Source organism: Mus pahari, chromosome 1 (assembly GCF_900095145.1).
Source record: "Mus pahari chromosome 1, PAHARI_EIJ_v1.1, whole genome shotgun sequence".
Classification (NCBI taxonomy): Eukaryota; Metazoa; Chordata; class Mammalia; order Rodentia; family Muridae; genus Mus; species Mus pahari.
In genome coordinates, this window is record NC_034590.1 from 130,735,772 (window position 1) to 130,753,872 (window position 18,101).

Genomic DNA, 18,101 nt, shown 5'->3' on the forward strand with positions numbered 1-18,101 from the left:
GACCAGGCTGGCCTTGAACTCAGAAATCCACCTGTCTCTGCCTCCCACGTGCTGGGATTAAAGGCGTGCGCCACCACCGCCCGGCTCCAGTTGATTATTTTAAACATATAATTTTATAGGTGTTATATTTTGAATGTAACACTCTCTTCTACAGATCACGTGAACATTTAGTTCCCAGCGATGCTGGGGATCCCAGGGCGTCATTGTTTTGGTGGCTGTGAAGTTGTTTTGGGATATATGGCTTAGCTAACAGAAATGGATTACCTGGGTGGACCTTGAAGGTAATGTCTGTCTCTGGCTTTGACTTGACTTCTTTGTGTTTCCTGTGCCACCTGGATGGCTAGGACCTCTGTGCTCCTGCTTTCCCTGCCTTCCTTCCGTGGTGGGCTAACACTTTGGAAACTGTGAGTCAGAACTAACCTTCCCTCCAGAAGCTGTTTAGTCAGGTGTTTGTCGTAGCAATACAGAAAGCAACGCAGTCGGTGAATCCCAGAAAGTGTGTCTTAGACTAGGTAACAGACATGGGTGTAGCCTTCCTAACATTCTGGGGAGTTGGATGTGACTGTTGGAGGTATAAACAAAGACCATCCGTAGGGACCAGGATGCAGCTCAGTGGTTGATCACTTTACAGTAGTGCATAGGCTCCTCTTTGCTTCTTGGAAGTGGGAGGGCCTTTTATGCATCTGCCTGGAAAGTCTTAACAGGTTAGAACTGTTGTGCAACAGATATCCTGGCATTCCCTTTAAAGCTCTACATTTAATTATCCAAGGACACTTGTAAAAAAGAGGAAGAAAAGAGGGTTTTATTTCCTCCTGTTCTCTTATCAAAACGACCGAGCATTCCCAGAGATTCTAAGTGTCTTTCTTTACATTTGCATTTTAATTCCTTAAGAGACTGGACAACCTTGTGTGATCACTGAGAAAAAGTTAACTTTCAGTGATATTTAGAAGCTGGATTTTTGAAATCTTGAGGGCTTGAGAGCTTTAAGTCATGTAATAAGAGTCAGGAAGGGGCACGGTGTCACTTCAGTTTGCAAATTTATTATATGTGGGCGGTCACTGCCATTGCTGCTAACCCCCTATTTGACCATGTGAAGTGCACAAAAAAAATGTATTGCTTATTTACCTATGAGTTCATATAGTCTAGAAATTCATCCTGAAATTCTTTATGATTTTGCCTAACATCTTTAATTTACACAGAAAAAAAATGCTTTTTGGTGATCTGTGAGTTATTTGGCTGACATTCTCTTTTATAGGGTTGTTACAAAAAATTACTAATATAAAAATGGCTCACTTTTACTGTCAAAAAAGAAAAAAAAAGAATAAGGTACTTGAATGTTTTCTTCCCACTTGTATCACTAAATCCTGCCTCCTGGAAAGAATATTTAATGGGAAATACATAAACACACGTCGTGGTAGTACTGGTGGGACAGAAACGAAATTCCTGGGTGTCTTAAGTTTGGATGCTATCTTTCTGAGATTGTTTCTCTTGTACTTATTGAATCAGCTGAGGCATCCATGCAGAGTTCATACAATATGTGTACAACACTTCCCAGAGCTAATGCTCCCAAAGTGAACCTGTCTTCCCTGAACCTGCAGATGGTTCGTCTGTGGGATGCTTAGTTTGAAGGAAGGAATTATTCTAAGGGAGACATCCTGCAAAGAAATCATCAAATTTCCCTATGAGGTCTGAAATTAATATTTTTTTCATTTGAGCCATTCTTATGGTTTCCTATAAATTGTTATTTCCAAGATAATAGATTCTTTAAGTAGAATCCACAAGGACTGGTCCCCGTCTCCCTACCTGTCTCTCTGTCTCTCCCTCCTTTCCTCTGTGCGCTCTCCTCTCTCCACTTGTCCTAGCTCCCCACCGTGTGTGTCTGTGTGTGTGTGTGTGTGTGTGTGTGTGTGTGTGTGTACACTGTGTGATTGTGCATATGGCAGCTAGAGGTTGATATCGGGCATCTTGATTGCTCGCTGCCTTACAGTTGGAGGCAGGGTCTTTCACTTGACCCCGGAACACACTCATATCAGTAGTCTAGCCATATAGATTGTTCCAGGGACTCCTCGTCTCTGCCTACAGCATGCTGGGAGTACAAGGTGGGCCATCGCACACACCATGTGGATAGGGATTTGAACCTCAGACCTCATTGTTTCATGGCAAGTGCTTTATCTACTGATGCAGTGCTCTAGCTCAGAGGATGCTCTTTTCCCTTCTCTTTTGGAGGTCTTGGGTTTGGAATGCAGGGTCTTGCACATGCTAGGCAAACCCATTGCTCTTGCTTTGTATCTATGGTGCATAGTGTCTTCCTTTAAAGTAGGTCATAATTAAGTTAGCAAAGAAAGGTTAACAGAAGGTGTGTAGCTAAACCTTGTTGTTGCTGTGCTGTGTGTAGAACAGGCGAGATCAAAGTGGGAGGAACTCATCTTCATTGGCAAGGTTTTGTGAGCTTTTTGAAGGTATAAAACAATTTATGAAAAATATAAATGACCCATTCATTTGTTTCCTGTTAGCCCAGTCACTTAATCCCATGGGTGTTAAAACAAATGAGCTGGGATTAAAAACGAAGGGATTCCTCAAAGAATGTCTTTTCAGAGATTCTCCTGAGACAATCTGTGTTCTGAAAATACTCCACCTGGAGGGGAGTATGACTCAGTGGTAGAGACCTTGCCAGGCATGTGACTGTATGTGCTTCATTCACCAGTACAGCAAAGAGGAAACCAGGAGCTATGCCTGATGGGTGATGGCTACTGCAGGGCTGGTCTTTGGATGTTCCTTTGTATTTCTCCACCTTTACCTCAGGTCTAAGATTGAATGTAAAACTCAATTTTACCTTAGGATGAAGGAAACCGAGGACAATACTGTTTCTGCTCTGCCTTTTCTTCCTTCAAGTTCAAATGAAAATGGAAGAAAGAAAGAAAGAAAGAAAGAAAGAAAGAAAGAAAGAAAGAAAGAAAGAAAGAAAGAAAGAAAGAAAGGAAAGTACCCAACCTAAGGAGGCGGTTATAGCACCTTATTTTCACTATGTGAGCCAGGCAGGCTTTGAACTATCCTTCCTTCTGCCCTGGCTTCCTGAACACTGGGATTAGAGGCCTTCGCTGTACTTTTGAGCTACACCAGGAAGAAAGTTTCTATGTTTTTCTTTTCTTTTCTTTTCTTTTCTTTTTTTTTTAAAAGATTTATTTATTTATTTATTTATTTATTTATTTATTTATTTATTTATTATATGTAAGTATACTGTAGCTATCTTCAGACACACCAGAAGAGGGAGTCATATCTTGTTGTGGATGGTTGTGAGCCACCATGTGGTTGCTGGGATTTGAACTCTGCACCTTTGGAAGAACAGTCGGGTGCTCTTACCCTCTAAGCCATCTCACCAGCCCTATGTTTTTTTTTTTTTTTAAGAAAAGAAAAGAAAAAAAGAAAAGAAAAGAAAACTAAGCCATCTCACCAGCCCTATGTTTTTCTTATATCACGGGATTCCTGGTTGTATCTTTGAAAGGAAAATTCTCTACAATGGTACCTGCAGGTCTATTTTGAATATATCCATTTTGTTGTTCATGCAACAATTCTTGGGTTGGAGACTAGAGCAACATAAATGACTGGCACTAGGTCTACATCTCCTGGAGTTTAAGGAGAAAGTGGACCTCTAAGGTCATTACGTCATATTATGAGGTATCCCGTGAGGGAGATTTAGAGAGTCTCACATTGTTCTGTGGCAAAAATATATAGGAGTTGAGTTGATAACAATCTAAATCTAATTTTAACCTGTGGTATGTCTAATTATGATAGCTAAGGCTTATCGAGACCTTGGAAGATCTAATAAGACCTTGGAAGAAATATAAGTTTTCAAGGACCAAACTTCCCAATAGATCTGTGGTGGAGTGTTATTCCAACTGTTTATTTTTGTGCTAGGATTGAACCCTGGTGATAAGCACACGCTCCACCACTGAGCTATGTATCCAGATGAGCTGGTCTTGGCTACTATTTTTATTTTTGCACATGAGCAAACCTATATAAAAAAAATTAAGTGCTCTGGTCAGAAAGTCTGATCACAGAGCTGTTATCTAGTCCTTGAAGAGAACAGGCTGAGGGGGGTGGGGAGGTGGCTCAGCAATTAAGAGCACTGGCTGCTCTCAGAAAACCTGCGCTTGATTCCCTGCACACACATGACTGCTCACAACCGTCCACGACTCCAATCTCAGGGCCCTCTTCTGGCCTCTGGGTGCACCCGACACACATGCAGTATGCTTACATACACGCAGGCAAAACAGTCACATGCATGAAAACTAGGAATAAATATTTTAAAAAAGGAATAGGCTGAGCTCAGCTTGCTTAGTATGCTTATAGAAACTCTTAAGCTGGGGCCCATCTTTGCAGCCAGTTATTTGTTTATTTATTTATGTACCTGTATTTGGAGAGAGCATCTAGCTGTGCTGCCCAGTCTGGTCTCAAACTCTTGGGACGAGTGGATCCTCCTACCTCCGAGTCTTAAGTAGTGGGAGCGCTAATTGAGTTCCGGTAGCTGGTTTACAGCTCTCTTCACGAGTCAGTTGTACATATGAGGTGTTATATCAGGCTATATACTTCTTTCCCCGTTTCTTCCTACCTTTCTTAATATCAGGAATCTACAGAAGTCCCAGTGTTCAGCATGGAGGCCTGTCCAAAGGACTTTTCAATTATTTAGTATATTCATACATTTCAAAATTCAGAGCGAGGAGGAATTCTTTGAGGACATTAATGCCTTTGTAGCACTTTTGTTGATGCTTCAGAAAAATTCGACATTTAATATGGTTGTAGAGGTTAATGCTTCTAATAGAGATGGGGCTTAAGGATTCTAAATGATTTTCATAATAAACAGTGAGCTCGTGTCCATTTAGTTCATTTTAAGTTATGTGACTTTGGATTTTTTTTTCCAGATTTACATTTTCTGTGGTTTCCCCAATGAGTGCTACTTAATACATAAAAATAGTTGTAGACCGTGCAAAAGGGATGGGAGGATAGACAGGCTTAAGGTGACCCTGGCCTTCATTCGGGAAGCTTTGTTTAAATGGATATAGATGTTAAATGCACAAGATCCAACTGCCCTCTTCTCTCTTCTGATTAAGATCTAGACTCTGTCATCTTTGTTGTATTCAGTAGTAAACTCTCAGAATAAGCCCACTTAGAATAAGATTATATCCCCCCATTCTGTTATAGTCTGTATGGGTGTCTAAAGTTATATCCACACTTCTAATCTTAGGCCATATAGCATCAAAATATTTCATATGATGGAGCTGGAGAGTTGGCTCAGTGGTAACAACATTTGATGGTCTTTCCGAGGATTTGGTTTCAGTTCTCAGAACCCACATGGTGGTTCACCACTCCAGTTCCAGGGGACCTGATACCATCTTTTGGCTTCCTGCAGTAGCTAAACACATGTAGTACACATACTCATCTACAGGCAGAACATTTTTACACACTAAAAAAATCTTAAGACAAATAAATAAAATAAATCAAAATATATTTTCATATTTCAACAAAGCCAAGCATATATGTTAGTTGGGTTCAATGGTAGTCCCATAGTCTTCTGTTTCCAGACTTTGAATGTAGTTTATAGAGGAGGTTAGACATGACTTGTTGCATTTTGTAGACTAGAAGGCACTTTGTTAGAAGGAAGAGTGAATCTCATTTCCCCATGTAGGTTTTATACCACGAAGTGATGCTGCCAATGGGATGTTGTGCTCACAGACTATCTAAAGAAATTGTCAAGATCACAACTGTCCCGTCATATGCTTTCTAGCCTTTTGACACCATAGCCACATTAGGATTTTATCAGTGATAAGTTTAGAGTATTGAGAGCATCATGTGGTAGGATTATGGCACAAGATATGGAAGTGATTCATAGCAGGTTTAAGGGAACATGAGTTACAACTTTACTAAGATCTTGTTACTCAAGATGAGATTCTGCGTGAATTAACTTTGTATTTTGTGTGACCATTTGACTGTAGATGCTGCTGAATGCTGAGTGCTGTTTTGGTTAGGTCTTGGCTGTGTGTGTGTGTGTGTGTGTGTGTGTGTGTGTGTGTGTGTATGCACACATGTGTGCTTGTGCATGGGTAGACAGAGACTGACACTGATGTCTTCTTCTAATCCCAAGTCAGCTATATTAGCTTTCTGTAAGCCTCAGGGATCTTCTTTGCTCTGCCTCCCAGAGCACAGATTACAGGCACATGCTATCACATCTGACTTTTCTGCCGAGTGCTAGAGATCTGGACTCAGGACTCATGCTCGTACAACAGGCACCTGACCAACTGAGCCATGGTTTCAGCCTCCATCTTGGAATTTTAATGAATATCATGATACTTATGCAAATCCTTCCTACCTAAATTATCATAGCCACACCACGCTCTCATTTCATTCAAACAGATCACAGGTTATGTTTTTCTGTTTCAGAAATCCTGGATCGAAGGGGTATTCTACAAGAGAGAGTGTAACAAATTCATACCCAGCTCAAAAGACCCTCACAGGTACAGTTTTTAATTATATTCTTTTTTTTTTTTTAAAAGGCAACCCTACATTGAGTTCTGTTTGAAGAAATTGAGAAATATCACTTATGTAGAGGTTTTGATGATATTTATAAAGTGAGTTATTTTATTCATTTCAATGCATTTCTTCCTTAACTCCATAAAAACATGCCATGGATACTGTAGAAAACTCAGTAAGAGAAGGGACTTTGTCAGTTACCTCGCAACAGCTCCAGTACCTATCACCAATGTGTTCCTGTCAAAAGTCTATTTAATGAAGAAATCAGCTCAGGAGAGGAAAAATTACATGTCCTAACAGCACCAGACTGTGGTGGATTCCATTCCGTGTGGTACTGCTGGGCAGCACTCCATGCGGTTCCTCTTGGAGGCAGGACAGGTGTCATAGGAGAACAAGGCTGTAACCCAAGTTTGGGCAAATAATTTTTACTCTCTCTATATTAAATAATCAAAATTTCGTGACCATTCTTTATCCCAAGTAAAGTACCCATGGGAAATGATGAGGACACATTAGGGACACTGCAGAGATCCAGGCTGAATTATGTTTTTCTCTGGGGGTTTTGTGTGTATGTAGATTGTAGGTGGCAGGGCTGAGTTAGAGAACTCTGAGCTCTGGACAACCCTATGGAAACTCTACCTGTAGGACAAAGGTCAGCAAGGCAGCTGGTGAGAAACGGGGAAAGAAAGGTCTACGGAAAATTCCTCAGGGTAATCAGGTTCACGAGGTTAGGACTGGATGTCATTGACCTGGTGGAAAATTGATAGGGAAATAGAAGAGAAATATTTTAATTAGGGTAGCTAGTCTATTTTAGATTCCTTTATGCCATTGGCCTTATGTGTGTTTAAAGTTTAGAAGTCATTGGTACATGGGGCACATGGTAGGGTTCTTTGGCAAGGATTAAAATGGTGTTCTTTGCCTTTGTTAAACATTTACTAGTTCCACCCTCACTGAATTACCTATGGTTGGTAAGCCCTGTGATTGGAAATTCTCATTTCGCCTGTTTATAAAATGTTTATAGGATGCCAAGGTAACATGGGTTTTTTTCCCCCTCTTTCCATTCAGCTTTTATAGTGTCAGGTGATGGAATCATAGGCAGAGTGTAAAGCAGACTGAGGTCCAAGTCACTCCATTCCCTTCAAGTGGAAAATCATCTTCACAGTCTCCTTGGGCCTCAGGAAAAGTGACAAAATATGAAGTGTGTAACCACACATCCTAGGATGCAAGGAGAACGTTGGATGTGGAACATTAAGTGTTAGAGCATTCACTTAGTGTGCATGGGGCTCTTCCATCAACCCCCAGTTTCAGAGAAAAGATACATACTTATTTTAAGATAGGGTCTCAGTATATAGCTCCAGTTGGCCTTAAATTCACCATTCTCCTGCCTTAGCTTCCTGGGTGCAGGAACTACAGACATATGCTAGTATGCCTGGCTCTATTGACCATAATTCTATGAAAGATTCAAGACTTCCTACATTTTACAGAGGGAAATTAAAAAAACAAACAAACCCATGTCTCTATGTTCATGTGATTATAAAAAACGTAATAGATGACTATGGCTAATCCTTTACAGACTTCATTTTCTTGGGCTCTAGTAAGAGTCTCGAGAAGCATGGTTTTATGTGTTTTTGTCAGTAGAATGAGGAGAAAATGGTGGTGTATTTCCCACTTCTCATCCACGTGACAAAACAGGTGAAAGCAATTAGGGAAGGAAGCATTTAGGGAGGAAGGGTTGATTTTGACTTTCAAGTTCAGAAGGTCTCAGTTCAACTTGGGGGGTAGTCCACTCTGTCTCCTGTGTGTGGTAAGATCCTGTTTACATTGCTCAGACAAGAAAACAGAAACTGTGGTTGGAATGAGTGGTAAGTCATTCCCTTCAAGGGCCTGCCATTAAGTGAAATATTTCTGCCAGCCAGGCCCCACCTCCTAAAGGCTGCAAGCCTTCAAACAGCACTACAAGCTGTGGCGCCGGAATTCAAGCATTCAAAAGAGTAGCCTGGGGATGGAGGGGGGGTCAGATTCACACAATAAAACTAGTAGTTCACTATTTAACACAAGCAAAATTTTCTCTCTTTTATTAAAATGTTTTAGCTCCTAAAAAGATAGCAGTTCTAATAGGCTTGATTTTTAACTTCTTTTTCTCCTTCTTATCAAGGCTGATATAGAATTGAAGGCTAGAATGTCATGTGCTAAGCACCTTATACTTCTCCTGATTTTATAAGCAATATCTTTTTTCCCTCTTGAAAAAAACATAGTTTTTAAAAAATTACTTTACATTGAAAATATGATCATTGATGACTCAATCCTGGAAGTTTTTCTGATTTATAAAGAGAAAGGCTTTATTATTATTAGTTATATGTTATATATTTATATATTATTAATATATGAGTAATTACACATATATTAACTCCTGATTCATTTTACAAATTCAATAAAATACCCATCAAAATCTTGAACGATTTTTCAAGAGAATTGAAATTTATATGGATATATATATATATATATATATATATATATATATATCCAGAAAAGAAAAGCAATTTTTAACCCTTCATCTATCTATCTATCTATCTATCTATCTATCTATCTATCTATCTATCTACTTATTTATTGATTTATTTATTTTGATACTAGAGATGGATTCTAGGACTTCATAGACTCCCCAGCCAAGAAAAGTAGGATAGATTATGAAAGAAGATTGAAACATAGAGGCCTTGCCTTTGAGATGTCATGATGCATAATGACGAGAGTCTATAGCTCTGTGGCAGAGCCTAGCATGTGTAAGGTCTCGGAGTTCATTCTTAGCACTGTGCTAAACAAATAAGTCAAAGCAAAGCAAAGCAAACCAAATTAAGCTAACCAAACAAAATCACCTAAAACAAACTAAACCAAACCAAAGTAAGCCAACTAAACCAAGCAAAACCAAAGCAAATCAAATTAAACTAACCAATCAAGTAAACAAAACAAACTAACAAAGCCAGATAAATCAAACAAACAAATAAAAATGCTACAACAAAACGGTGTTAATCAGAGAGTGGCATTAGACAGGGATAGAGGTGGATCAACAGCAGTACTTAATTTCATATTGTTATGCACACAAACACACATACGCATACTCATGCATGCATGCACACACACACAGAGGTCTATCTATCTATCTATCTCTCTATCTATTGATCTATCCCCAGGGTCTCTTGTAGCCCTGGATGGTCTTGTACTCAGTATGTCACAGAGCACGCTATAGAACTACTGATCTTCCTCATTCCACCTCTAGAGTGTAGGAATTATATATGTGTGTCATCATACCCAGTTTATGAGGTACTAGTGAGAGAACCCAAGGCCTTGGGTGTGCTAGGCAAGCACTCTGTTGACTAACCTACATCACTGGTCCTATTTTATGACTTTAAAATATTTTAAAATATGTTTTATTACTTGATTTCCTAGAGCTCTGTTATTTTCATTGTTTAGTAATTATAATAGCAATGGTAACAACAACAACAACAACAACAACAACAATAATAATACCTACCTATTATGGTTAATCTCCATCATCAGCTTCAGTTTGACTGAATTAAGGATCACCTACTGAATCAATGAGGCACACCTCTGGGTGTGTTTATGAGAGTATTTCCAGATACACTTAACTGAGGATGGAAGACCCACCCAGAGTGTGGTTGGTATACTTCCCAGAGGCTGGTCTCCGAATGAATAAAAGAAGAAAGGTTGGGCATCTTTGTTCCTCTTGCCTGAAACTGACACGGTGTGAGCAGCTGCCTCACACTCCCACCTTCATGACTGGCCACCATGACGGACTGTATCCCCTCAAACTGTGAGCCAACATAACGCCTTCTTTCCTTTAGTAGCTTTTATTAGGAATTTTGTCACAGCAGTGAGCAAAGTAACTAATGGACTACTTTCATTACATGCACTGCAGTGCACCAGGTAGCATCAGCTACTTCAGATATATTAGCTAAAATAATCTTTTTTTATCACCTCATGGGGGGGTCATAAAATGTTTAAAATTATTTTTAGATGTGAGAGTTGTGGCTTAGGAGAATCATTGAATCAATAGTATTCAAATCTAGGTTTTTTTGGTAACAAAGTTCATGTTGTATTAATTTTTTCATTGTTTCTACAATATAATTTTATACAGGGAATGACATGGAAAGTAAATGATGCATGAATATTTATCAAATTACAATTTTCACACCATGGAAAATTAGTAAACTAACAATAACTTTATTTCTTTGACTCAGATGCACTCCAGGCTGCCAAATCTGCCACAATTTAGTCAGGTGAGACTTTCTGAAAAAATCAGATTCCTTTTTGTATTAAGGTAGTGTGTTGAAAAGTACTTGTGAGAGTTTCCTTCAGATCTCAAGAGCTTTTTTGGAAGTTCTAGCCAGAGAGCTCAGCTCCTCATAAATCTTAGATCAGCCTTCTTTATCAGGGAATGCTATCCCCTTCAATGGAGCACACAGCTTGGGGAGGAACACCCATGGGACAGTGAGGGGAAAGTTGGGCACCAGTGTACTGGTTGGGTCAATAGAAACAGCTCTGCTGATTAATGGATGACAATTGTGTCAGACTGCTCTTAGATATTTAAGGGACTCAGAGTAAGGAATCTGTCAGTTTCCTCTAAGGATAGAAGTACAAAAGGTGTGTGTGTGTGTGTGTGTGTGTGTGTGTGTGTGTGTGTATTCATTCTCTTTTGACTTTCTTGAGCATGGTACTTGAAAAATAATAGAATCCTGAGTTATTAAGACAAGAAACATCTTAAGATATTTGACAAGAACTTTTACTACCTAAAACATGTGTGAAACATTACATTTTATTTTGCTATCACATTGTATTTGGATAAAATGTCAGCTCTGTTGGGCATGCAGTGAGGTATCTGACATAAGAGTTACACATGCTAAATTTGCATAAAAGCGGGGAAAACACCCACACTGCACAATAGACTGAAGTACTATACAAATTTTATCATATATTTTAAGGTGTGTGTCAGCAAGTGGATCCTTTTTGTCAGTAGAGCAAAGTAAACTTTCCTTGATTCTGACTAGATCCTAAAGTTGGTAAGTTTAGCCAGTGTTAGTTTTCACTTTTACATTATTTGATTTTTTTTTTTTTATTTTTACATTTTGAGACAGTCTTGAAATTTTGCTAACTTGCCTAGGGCGGCCTCCAATGTCAAATTCTTTGGTCTCAGTATCAACAGTAGCTGAGATTATAGGTTATATTATATTATTGAAAAATAATAGAAGTCCTGACTTATTAAGACATGCAAACATCTTAAGATTTTTGACAAGAACTTTTACTACCTAAAACATGTATGAAACATTACATTTTATTTTATTTCCTCCTCGTCACACTTGCCTTACTGGCTTCTTTCTTGTTTTTCAGACAGCCTAGGCTGCCCTTAAACTTATTATTTAGATATTATTAAACTAGCTAAGCATAACCTTGAATTTCTGATTCTCTCTTTTCCATCATTGTAGTGCTGGAATTACTGGTGTAAACCACTATGCCTGATTTTTGTGGTACTGGAGATCAAACCCAGGGCTTCTTTGGTGCTAAGACATGCACTCTACCAATGGAGCTATGTGTCAAGCAATATGTTTACATTCTTACTGATGAATGCGTATGTTACATAGTCATTTCTACTATTTTGTAATTATAAATGGGAAAACAATGAAAAATTCGGTGCATTTATAATTCCACTTCTATCTTGACTAATATTTTTAGGTAGACTGGTATGAGCATATAATATTATTTATAAATGAATATTTATATAGGAGACCATAGTAAAGATTTCTACCTTTGATAGAGTGGACTTCACAAGTTTTATATATATATATATATATATATATACTTATTTACAAATTATATAAATATATATTGTATATTAATAAAAAGTTATAAAGTGATGGGAAAAGATGGATGAAGAATACTGAAATACTTTATTAATAGTAAAAGATTTTGTTTCTGTCACTCCAACTGCTTTTAATTAAAAGGAGATAGAGTCACATCTGATGGCATCTTCTGTGGTCTAACTAACTAGGAGGTTGAGGCACAAGAATCACTTCAGTCCAAAACTAGGAGTTCAAGACTAGCCTGAGCATTGTGGTGAGGTTCCACCCGAAAAAAAAAAAAAAAAGCCAAGCAAACAAACAAAACAACAAAAATCAGGGACAGAAGAAAGAAAGCCTAATCATACATATTTATGATCTTTTCTCATCACATGGCTAACAGACGGTTAAGAAGGAGAATCAGGGACTGGAGAGATTGCTTACAGGGTAAAGAGGCTTGCTGCCGAGTTTTGTGAACTGAACATGAAGCTTTAAGTGTTATTAATATGTTACTTCTACACACCAATCTCAGGATTGGAAATACTGTATCAATTTTCTATTCTGAGTGACTTGTTTTCTGGAGTTTAGGTGTTACTGTGGCCGGCTGATTCAAGAACACCATGGGCTGGATCATGCCTGGAGCCTCTCCGTCACCGAGGGCGATGGGGACGAGCAGTGGTCTGTGGAGAAGCACACAGTGAAAAGCCCTACAGATACCTTTGGCACCATAAATTTCCAGGATGGAGAACATGTGCACCACTCCAAGGTTTGCTGATAACCAGAACCATCTCACTAGATTTGAACAAAAGAGACCTTGTACTTGTACTTCTAAGGAGAGAGCGTGCCACGTGATGTGCTTTATTGGAAAGGGATCCACACCATTGGTCTAGCCTGGTTTTCTCTTAGGTATGAGAGATAATGTCTGCACCCCAGGTACAGGACAAGGTCGAGATGGGTTAACAGATGATAAATCGAATATGTTATAGCAGCAGTGGGGACTGAAGTGAGCTGAAGCTCCTGGGGCAGTTGTGAGTTCTCTGCTTGCTAGTCCTTTGACACACACTGAGGGTGGTCATGTGGCACGTCAATAGCGTTCATCACTGTTTTTACTGCTAGGTGACTTCTGAAGTCTGGAGTCTGGGGGAAGCTGCTATGCCCCCCTTTTCAGCTTGGTGTGTCTAATAAGTCCTCAAAATTAAGTTTTCTTGATACAACTTTAATATGATTATGAGTTCATATCACCTCAGTTAACTTTATAAATGTACAGAGTGAGACCTTTTTAAGTTTTAGGGTAAGTTTATCAGTCTGTTTCTTGTGCTGTTTATGTAGCCAGCAAGGTGAAGAGTCATCCTATCTGTGCGTTTACAGGCAAAGTGGAGTCGAGTAGGCTTGTAAAATGGAATCTCTTAGGGCAAGGTGTAGCCCATAACATGATCCTTTTACATGGTATGCAGTGATCTTGGGCAGGGCACAACCTGATTTTAACAGCAGCCTGGAATAAGTAGGGAATGGGGACAAGGGTAACAATATCCTTGCAGGGTGCACCCCAAGGACCTTACATCGTCCCACTAGTAACCACCTTCTCCAGCTTCTACCATCTCTCCTTAATGACACAGACTGGTGAATAGGCCTTTAACAATGTGCTTTGGGGGATCCTGCAGATCCAAGTTGTAGCATAAAGTGTTAATAGGTCCACATTCCCTCCGGCATTCTCTTCTGGGAACATTAATTACCTGCTGTTTTCTTAGTAGCTCATTTCCCATGTGGAGCAACATCAGGAAAGCTGAGTGCCAGTCATGTTCTGCCGGAGTCCATCAGAAGGCTGCACTTACACTTCTTAAAGTCACAGTGCAGTTCTAGAGGAATCTATGTGTAGAGCTGTTCATTCTCTTGTGTTTGACTATGCACGCTTATTTCTGTTTTAGGGCAGAAAAATCGCCCTCATTTCCCAATCCCCTTTGGAGGCTGGTTCTTGGAGAGCCCTGCATGTAATTTTTCATCCTTTTGCTGTTTTTTCTAATATATTTACTTATCTACTTATTTATTTATTTGTGTGTCTCTGTGTGTGTACCTATGAAGTGTATGACACATGAATGGGGGTACCGGTAGAGGCCAGAAACGGGCCTTGGGTACTGTGGAGCTGGAGTTACAGGTCATTATAAGCCTGTGTAACTCTACTGTGGGTGCTAAGACCTGAACTTGAATCCTCTGGAAGAACAGCAAGCACTCTTTACCTCGGAGCTATTTCTTTCTTTCTTTGTCTTCTCTCTGTCTATATGTCTGTCTGTCTTCCTCTTGTTGTTATTGTTTGTTGCAGTACTGGGGATAGAACCCAAGACATCTCATGTGAAAGCCAAGGGCTCTATTATTGTATTGTTTATTCTTAACCACCATCATCTACACCTTTATCTGTGCATTCATTACTTACTGTGTGACTATAAACTTCCTATAGTCCAAAGAAAATATGTTTCCTGTATTAACACTTTGGTATTGTGTATGGGGTGGTGATAGGAAATAACTATACAGGCCTCATAGAGGTGGAAGATGCTATGAGAATGGAACACAGGTTCTTTGAGAGACTGTGAAAACTCCTTCTATGAAAGGACACAGCATTCAAGGAGAAAGGCATTTGAAAGTGGACAAAACCGACGCATGTGTTTAGCTTGGGATCTGAAGGTGAACGAAGTGAATGGCCCCAGTGAAGCAGCTGGTTGGTTTGTACAAAAGTCAAAGGGCATTCAGGAAAATTGAAAATATAGCTAGGCATGTCTGCTGATGATTAGCTTTTTAAAAAATTTGTTTTTATTGTATGTGTAAAGATGTTTTGCCTGTGTGTATGTTTGCATCTCAAGTGTGCCTGGTGCCCATGGAGGTCAGAAGAGAGCATCAGGTCTTCTGGAACTGGTGTTGCAGATGGTTGTAACTCTAGGAATTGAGAACTTGCATCCTGTGGAAGAGCAGGCAGTACCCATAACCCCCCACGCCATCTCTTCAGCCCCTACAATTAGCCTGTTTTAGACTCAGCTTTTGGCTATCCTTATGTTAATAGGGTTGTTTACGGGAGTGCATTTTACTGCATGTGTCAGCACGGTATGGCTGCCAGACTTCTATCCCTCAGGTTCATGTTGAGTGGCAACAAAGTTTGAGAGAGATTACCTTATGTTTTCTTTTATTGTAGTTCCCTCCCCAAAATCTCTCACCTTATTCTACAAAGAATTGGAGAGAACCTGTCTCTACCTGGGGGAATGAGTTACTTACAAAAGAAATAGAAGAAGTGTTCTGTTGGAAGAGGCCAGTACTAATAGCTTAGTTCTTCAGCGATGTTTATCCAACAAGCAGTATCTTCTAGTTGGGGAAGATTTAGAGATGAAGACAGGCTTAACTGAGAGAGGAGCTGGGGCACAGGATCCAGGGCTGCTCCATTGCCCTCACCCACTGCTCCCAGCAACAAAACCATCGAGTAAGGTCTGCCTGTGTTGGTCCTACTACTGTCGTGTCCTGTGAAGCCTGGCTGTTCAGTGGCATCTCTCATACATGGGATCTTGATCAACCTTCTATTCTTCCTGTAACATATGTGTTATGATAGCTGTTGGTCAGAAATTTTAATATTTTAATTATGAAATGAAGTGGTCCTACAGAAGCAACTTCAAAGGTGAACAGTAAACTGCTTTAAGTTGGCGTCATCATTTTAGAGTCTGTTGTGGTAACTTATACTTGCTTGTCTGGAAAGTTCCACCCATGTTTTCTTTTGGCATAGACCTGGAATTCATGGTTTCCTAATGCCAGCCTTTCTTTTCTTTGCACTGGTTTATTCCTACTCGTTGCTTGGCATTCTGTTTGAAGAAGGGAAATTCGCCTCCCTGTGCAGAACTTGTACTTGTAGCCAGTCATGCCCTGTGATGTCAGGCAGCTGCAGTGAATCAGAGACTTCCAGATGCCTTTTCTGATCGTTTCTTCGACTTGTACTCTCAAAGATGAGTGCACTTATTGCTTTTCATTTGCATGTTTTTATTTTTTAATTTATTCACTTTTTTTTTTTTTTTATTATATGTAAGTACACTGTAGCTGTCTTCAGACACTCCAGAAGAGGGCGTCAGATCTTGTTCCGGATGGTTGTAAGCCACCATGTGGTTGCTGGGATTTGAACTCCGGACCTTTGGAAGAGCAGTTGGGTGCTCTTACCCGCTGAGCCATCTCACCAGCCCCAATTTATTCACTTTCTATCCTACTCACAACCCCCCTCCTGGTCACCCTCTCCCATAATTCTTTCCCCCATCCCCTTCTCCTCTGAGCAAGTAGGGTCTCTCTGGGTTTCCCCCAACCCTGGCACATCAAGTCTCTGTGAGGCTAGGCACATCCTCTCCCACTGAGGCCAGACAAGGAAGTCCAGTTAGAAGAAAATAGCCCACTGACAGGGAAAAGCTTTTGGGATAGGCCCTGCTCCAGTTGTTTAGAACTTACATGTAGACCAAGCTATGCATCTGCTACATATGTGCAGGGAGGCCTAGGTCTAACCTGTGTATGCTTTTTGGTTGAAGGTTCAGTGTCTGAGAGCCCTAAGGGTAAAGGTTAGTTGATTCTGTTGGTTTTCTGTGGAGTTCCTATCCCTTTCAGGGCCCACAGCCTTCCTCCTATTCTTCCGTAAGAGTCCCCAAGCTCCATTCACTGTTTGGCTGTGTGTGTCTGTATCTATCTGAGTCAGCTGCTTAGTAGAGCCTTTCAGAGGACCTTCATGCTAGGCTCCTGTTGAGTACAGTTATTTTGAAAAGAAAAATTTCTCAGAGGAATAATCATATGTAAAGATTAATCATATGCAAAGAAATGATTGATGGGTACACTAAAAGGACAATATATATGTTCATGTTCCTAAATTTTTAAAAATTTTCATATGTATGAAAAGGACCAAGGAAATGCAAATCTTTGGCATTTATAAAGAGTGACAATCCATCTGCTTTGTAGAGCTCCCTCTAAATGGCTTTGGTGAACACATCAATGAAGTATTATTTTTTTCCCTCACTTCCAGTCTTCTGAAGAACTGTGAAGACCAAACCTCCAACTGGAGGAAGCTTCCTGTAGTGATTTATAATTCCCAGAAGGAAGTTGGAGGGAGTGTGGAACCTTTAAAAGCAAATATTTCCATTGGGTGAAGTCAATAGAGAGGCCCTGTGGCTACTTTCATGGGCCTCCTGTGTGTTCATTGTCTCTACTGACTAGCATGCTTCCCTGTGTTCTGCTCATGGGTCTGTGCTGCCTTTCCAGTACATTAGAACTTCTTGGGATACAAAATCGGACCATCTGTTGCACTTAATGTTGAAAGAGTGGAATATGGAACTGCCAAAGCTTGTGATCTCCGTCCATGGGGGTCTTCAGAACTTCAAGATATCCTCGAAGCTCAAAGAGACCTTCAGCCAGGGTCTGGTCAAAGCTGCAGAGACCACAGGAGCGTGGATAATTACAGAAGGCATAAACTCAGGTAAAGTTCATGCCTGATTCCCTTCCACTCTCCTTCCCCTTTCTAACTGTGAGTCAGGTAGCCTGATATTGAGTGGCTGTTATGCAGCGCTCACAAGAGATACGGTGATATTAGGGGGAAAGATAAACAACAGTCAACCAAAAAACCCACCCCAACATAGTGGTCTCTGAACCTCATGCTTTTACATCAGAAGTAATCTTCAGGCTATTTTACTGGTACACTGGAGAACACTAGAATGCTCATGATTTTAAGCAGTG

General features: G+C 40.0%; 1 protein-coding gene across 3 annotated transcripts in view; it reads left to right on the plus strand.

The window, feature by feature from the left end:
• Nucleotides 1-18,101, plus strand: part of Trpm6 (transient receptor potential cation channel subfamily M member 6) — a 146,893-nt gene that overhangs the window by 17,986 nt on the left and 110,806 nt on the right. For all 3 annotated transcript variants that reach the window (XM_029537897.1, XM_021220067.2, XM_029537891.1), the window contains exons 2-5: nt 6,436-6,509; nt 10,779-10,817; nt 12,960-13,137; nt 17,631-17,844. In XM_029537897.1, coding sequence (XP_029393757.1) covers nt 17,679-17,844 — 166 coding nt within the window. In that variant the 5' untranslated portion in view covers nt 6,436-6,509; nt 10,779-10,817; nt 12,960-13,137; nt 17,631-17,678. The remainder of the gene's footprint in view (nt 1-6,435; nt 6,510-10,778; nt 10,818-12,959; nt 13,138-17,630; nt 17,845-18,101) is intronic.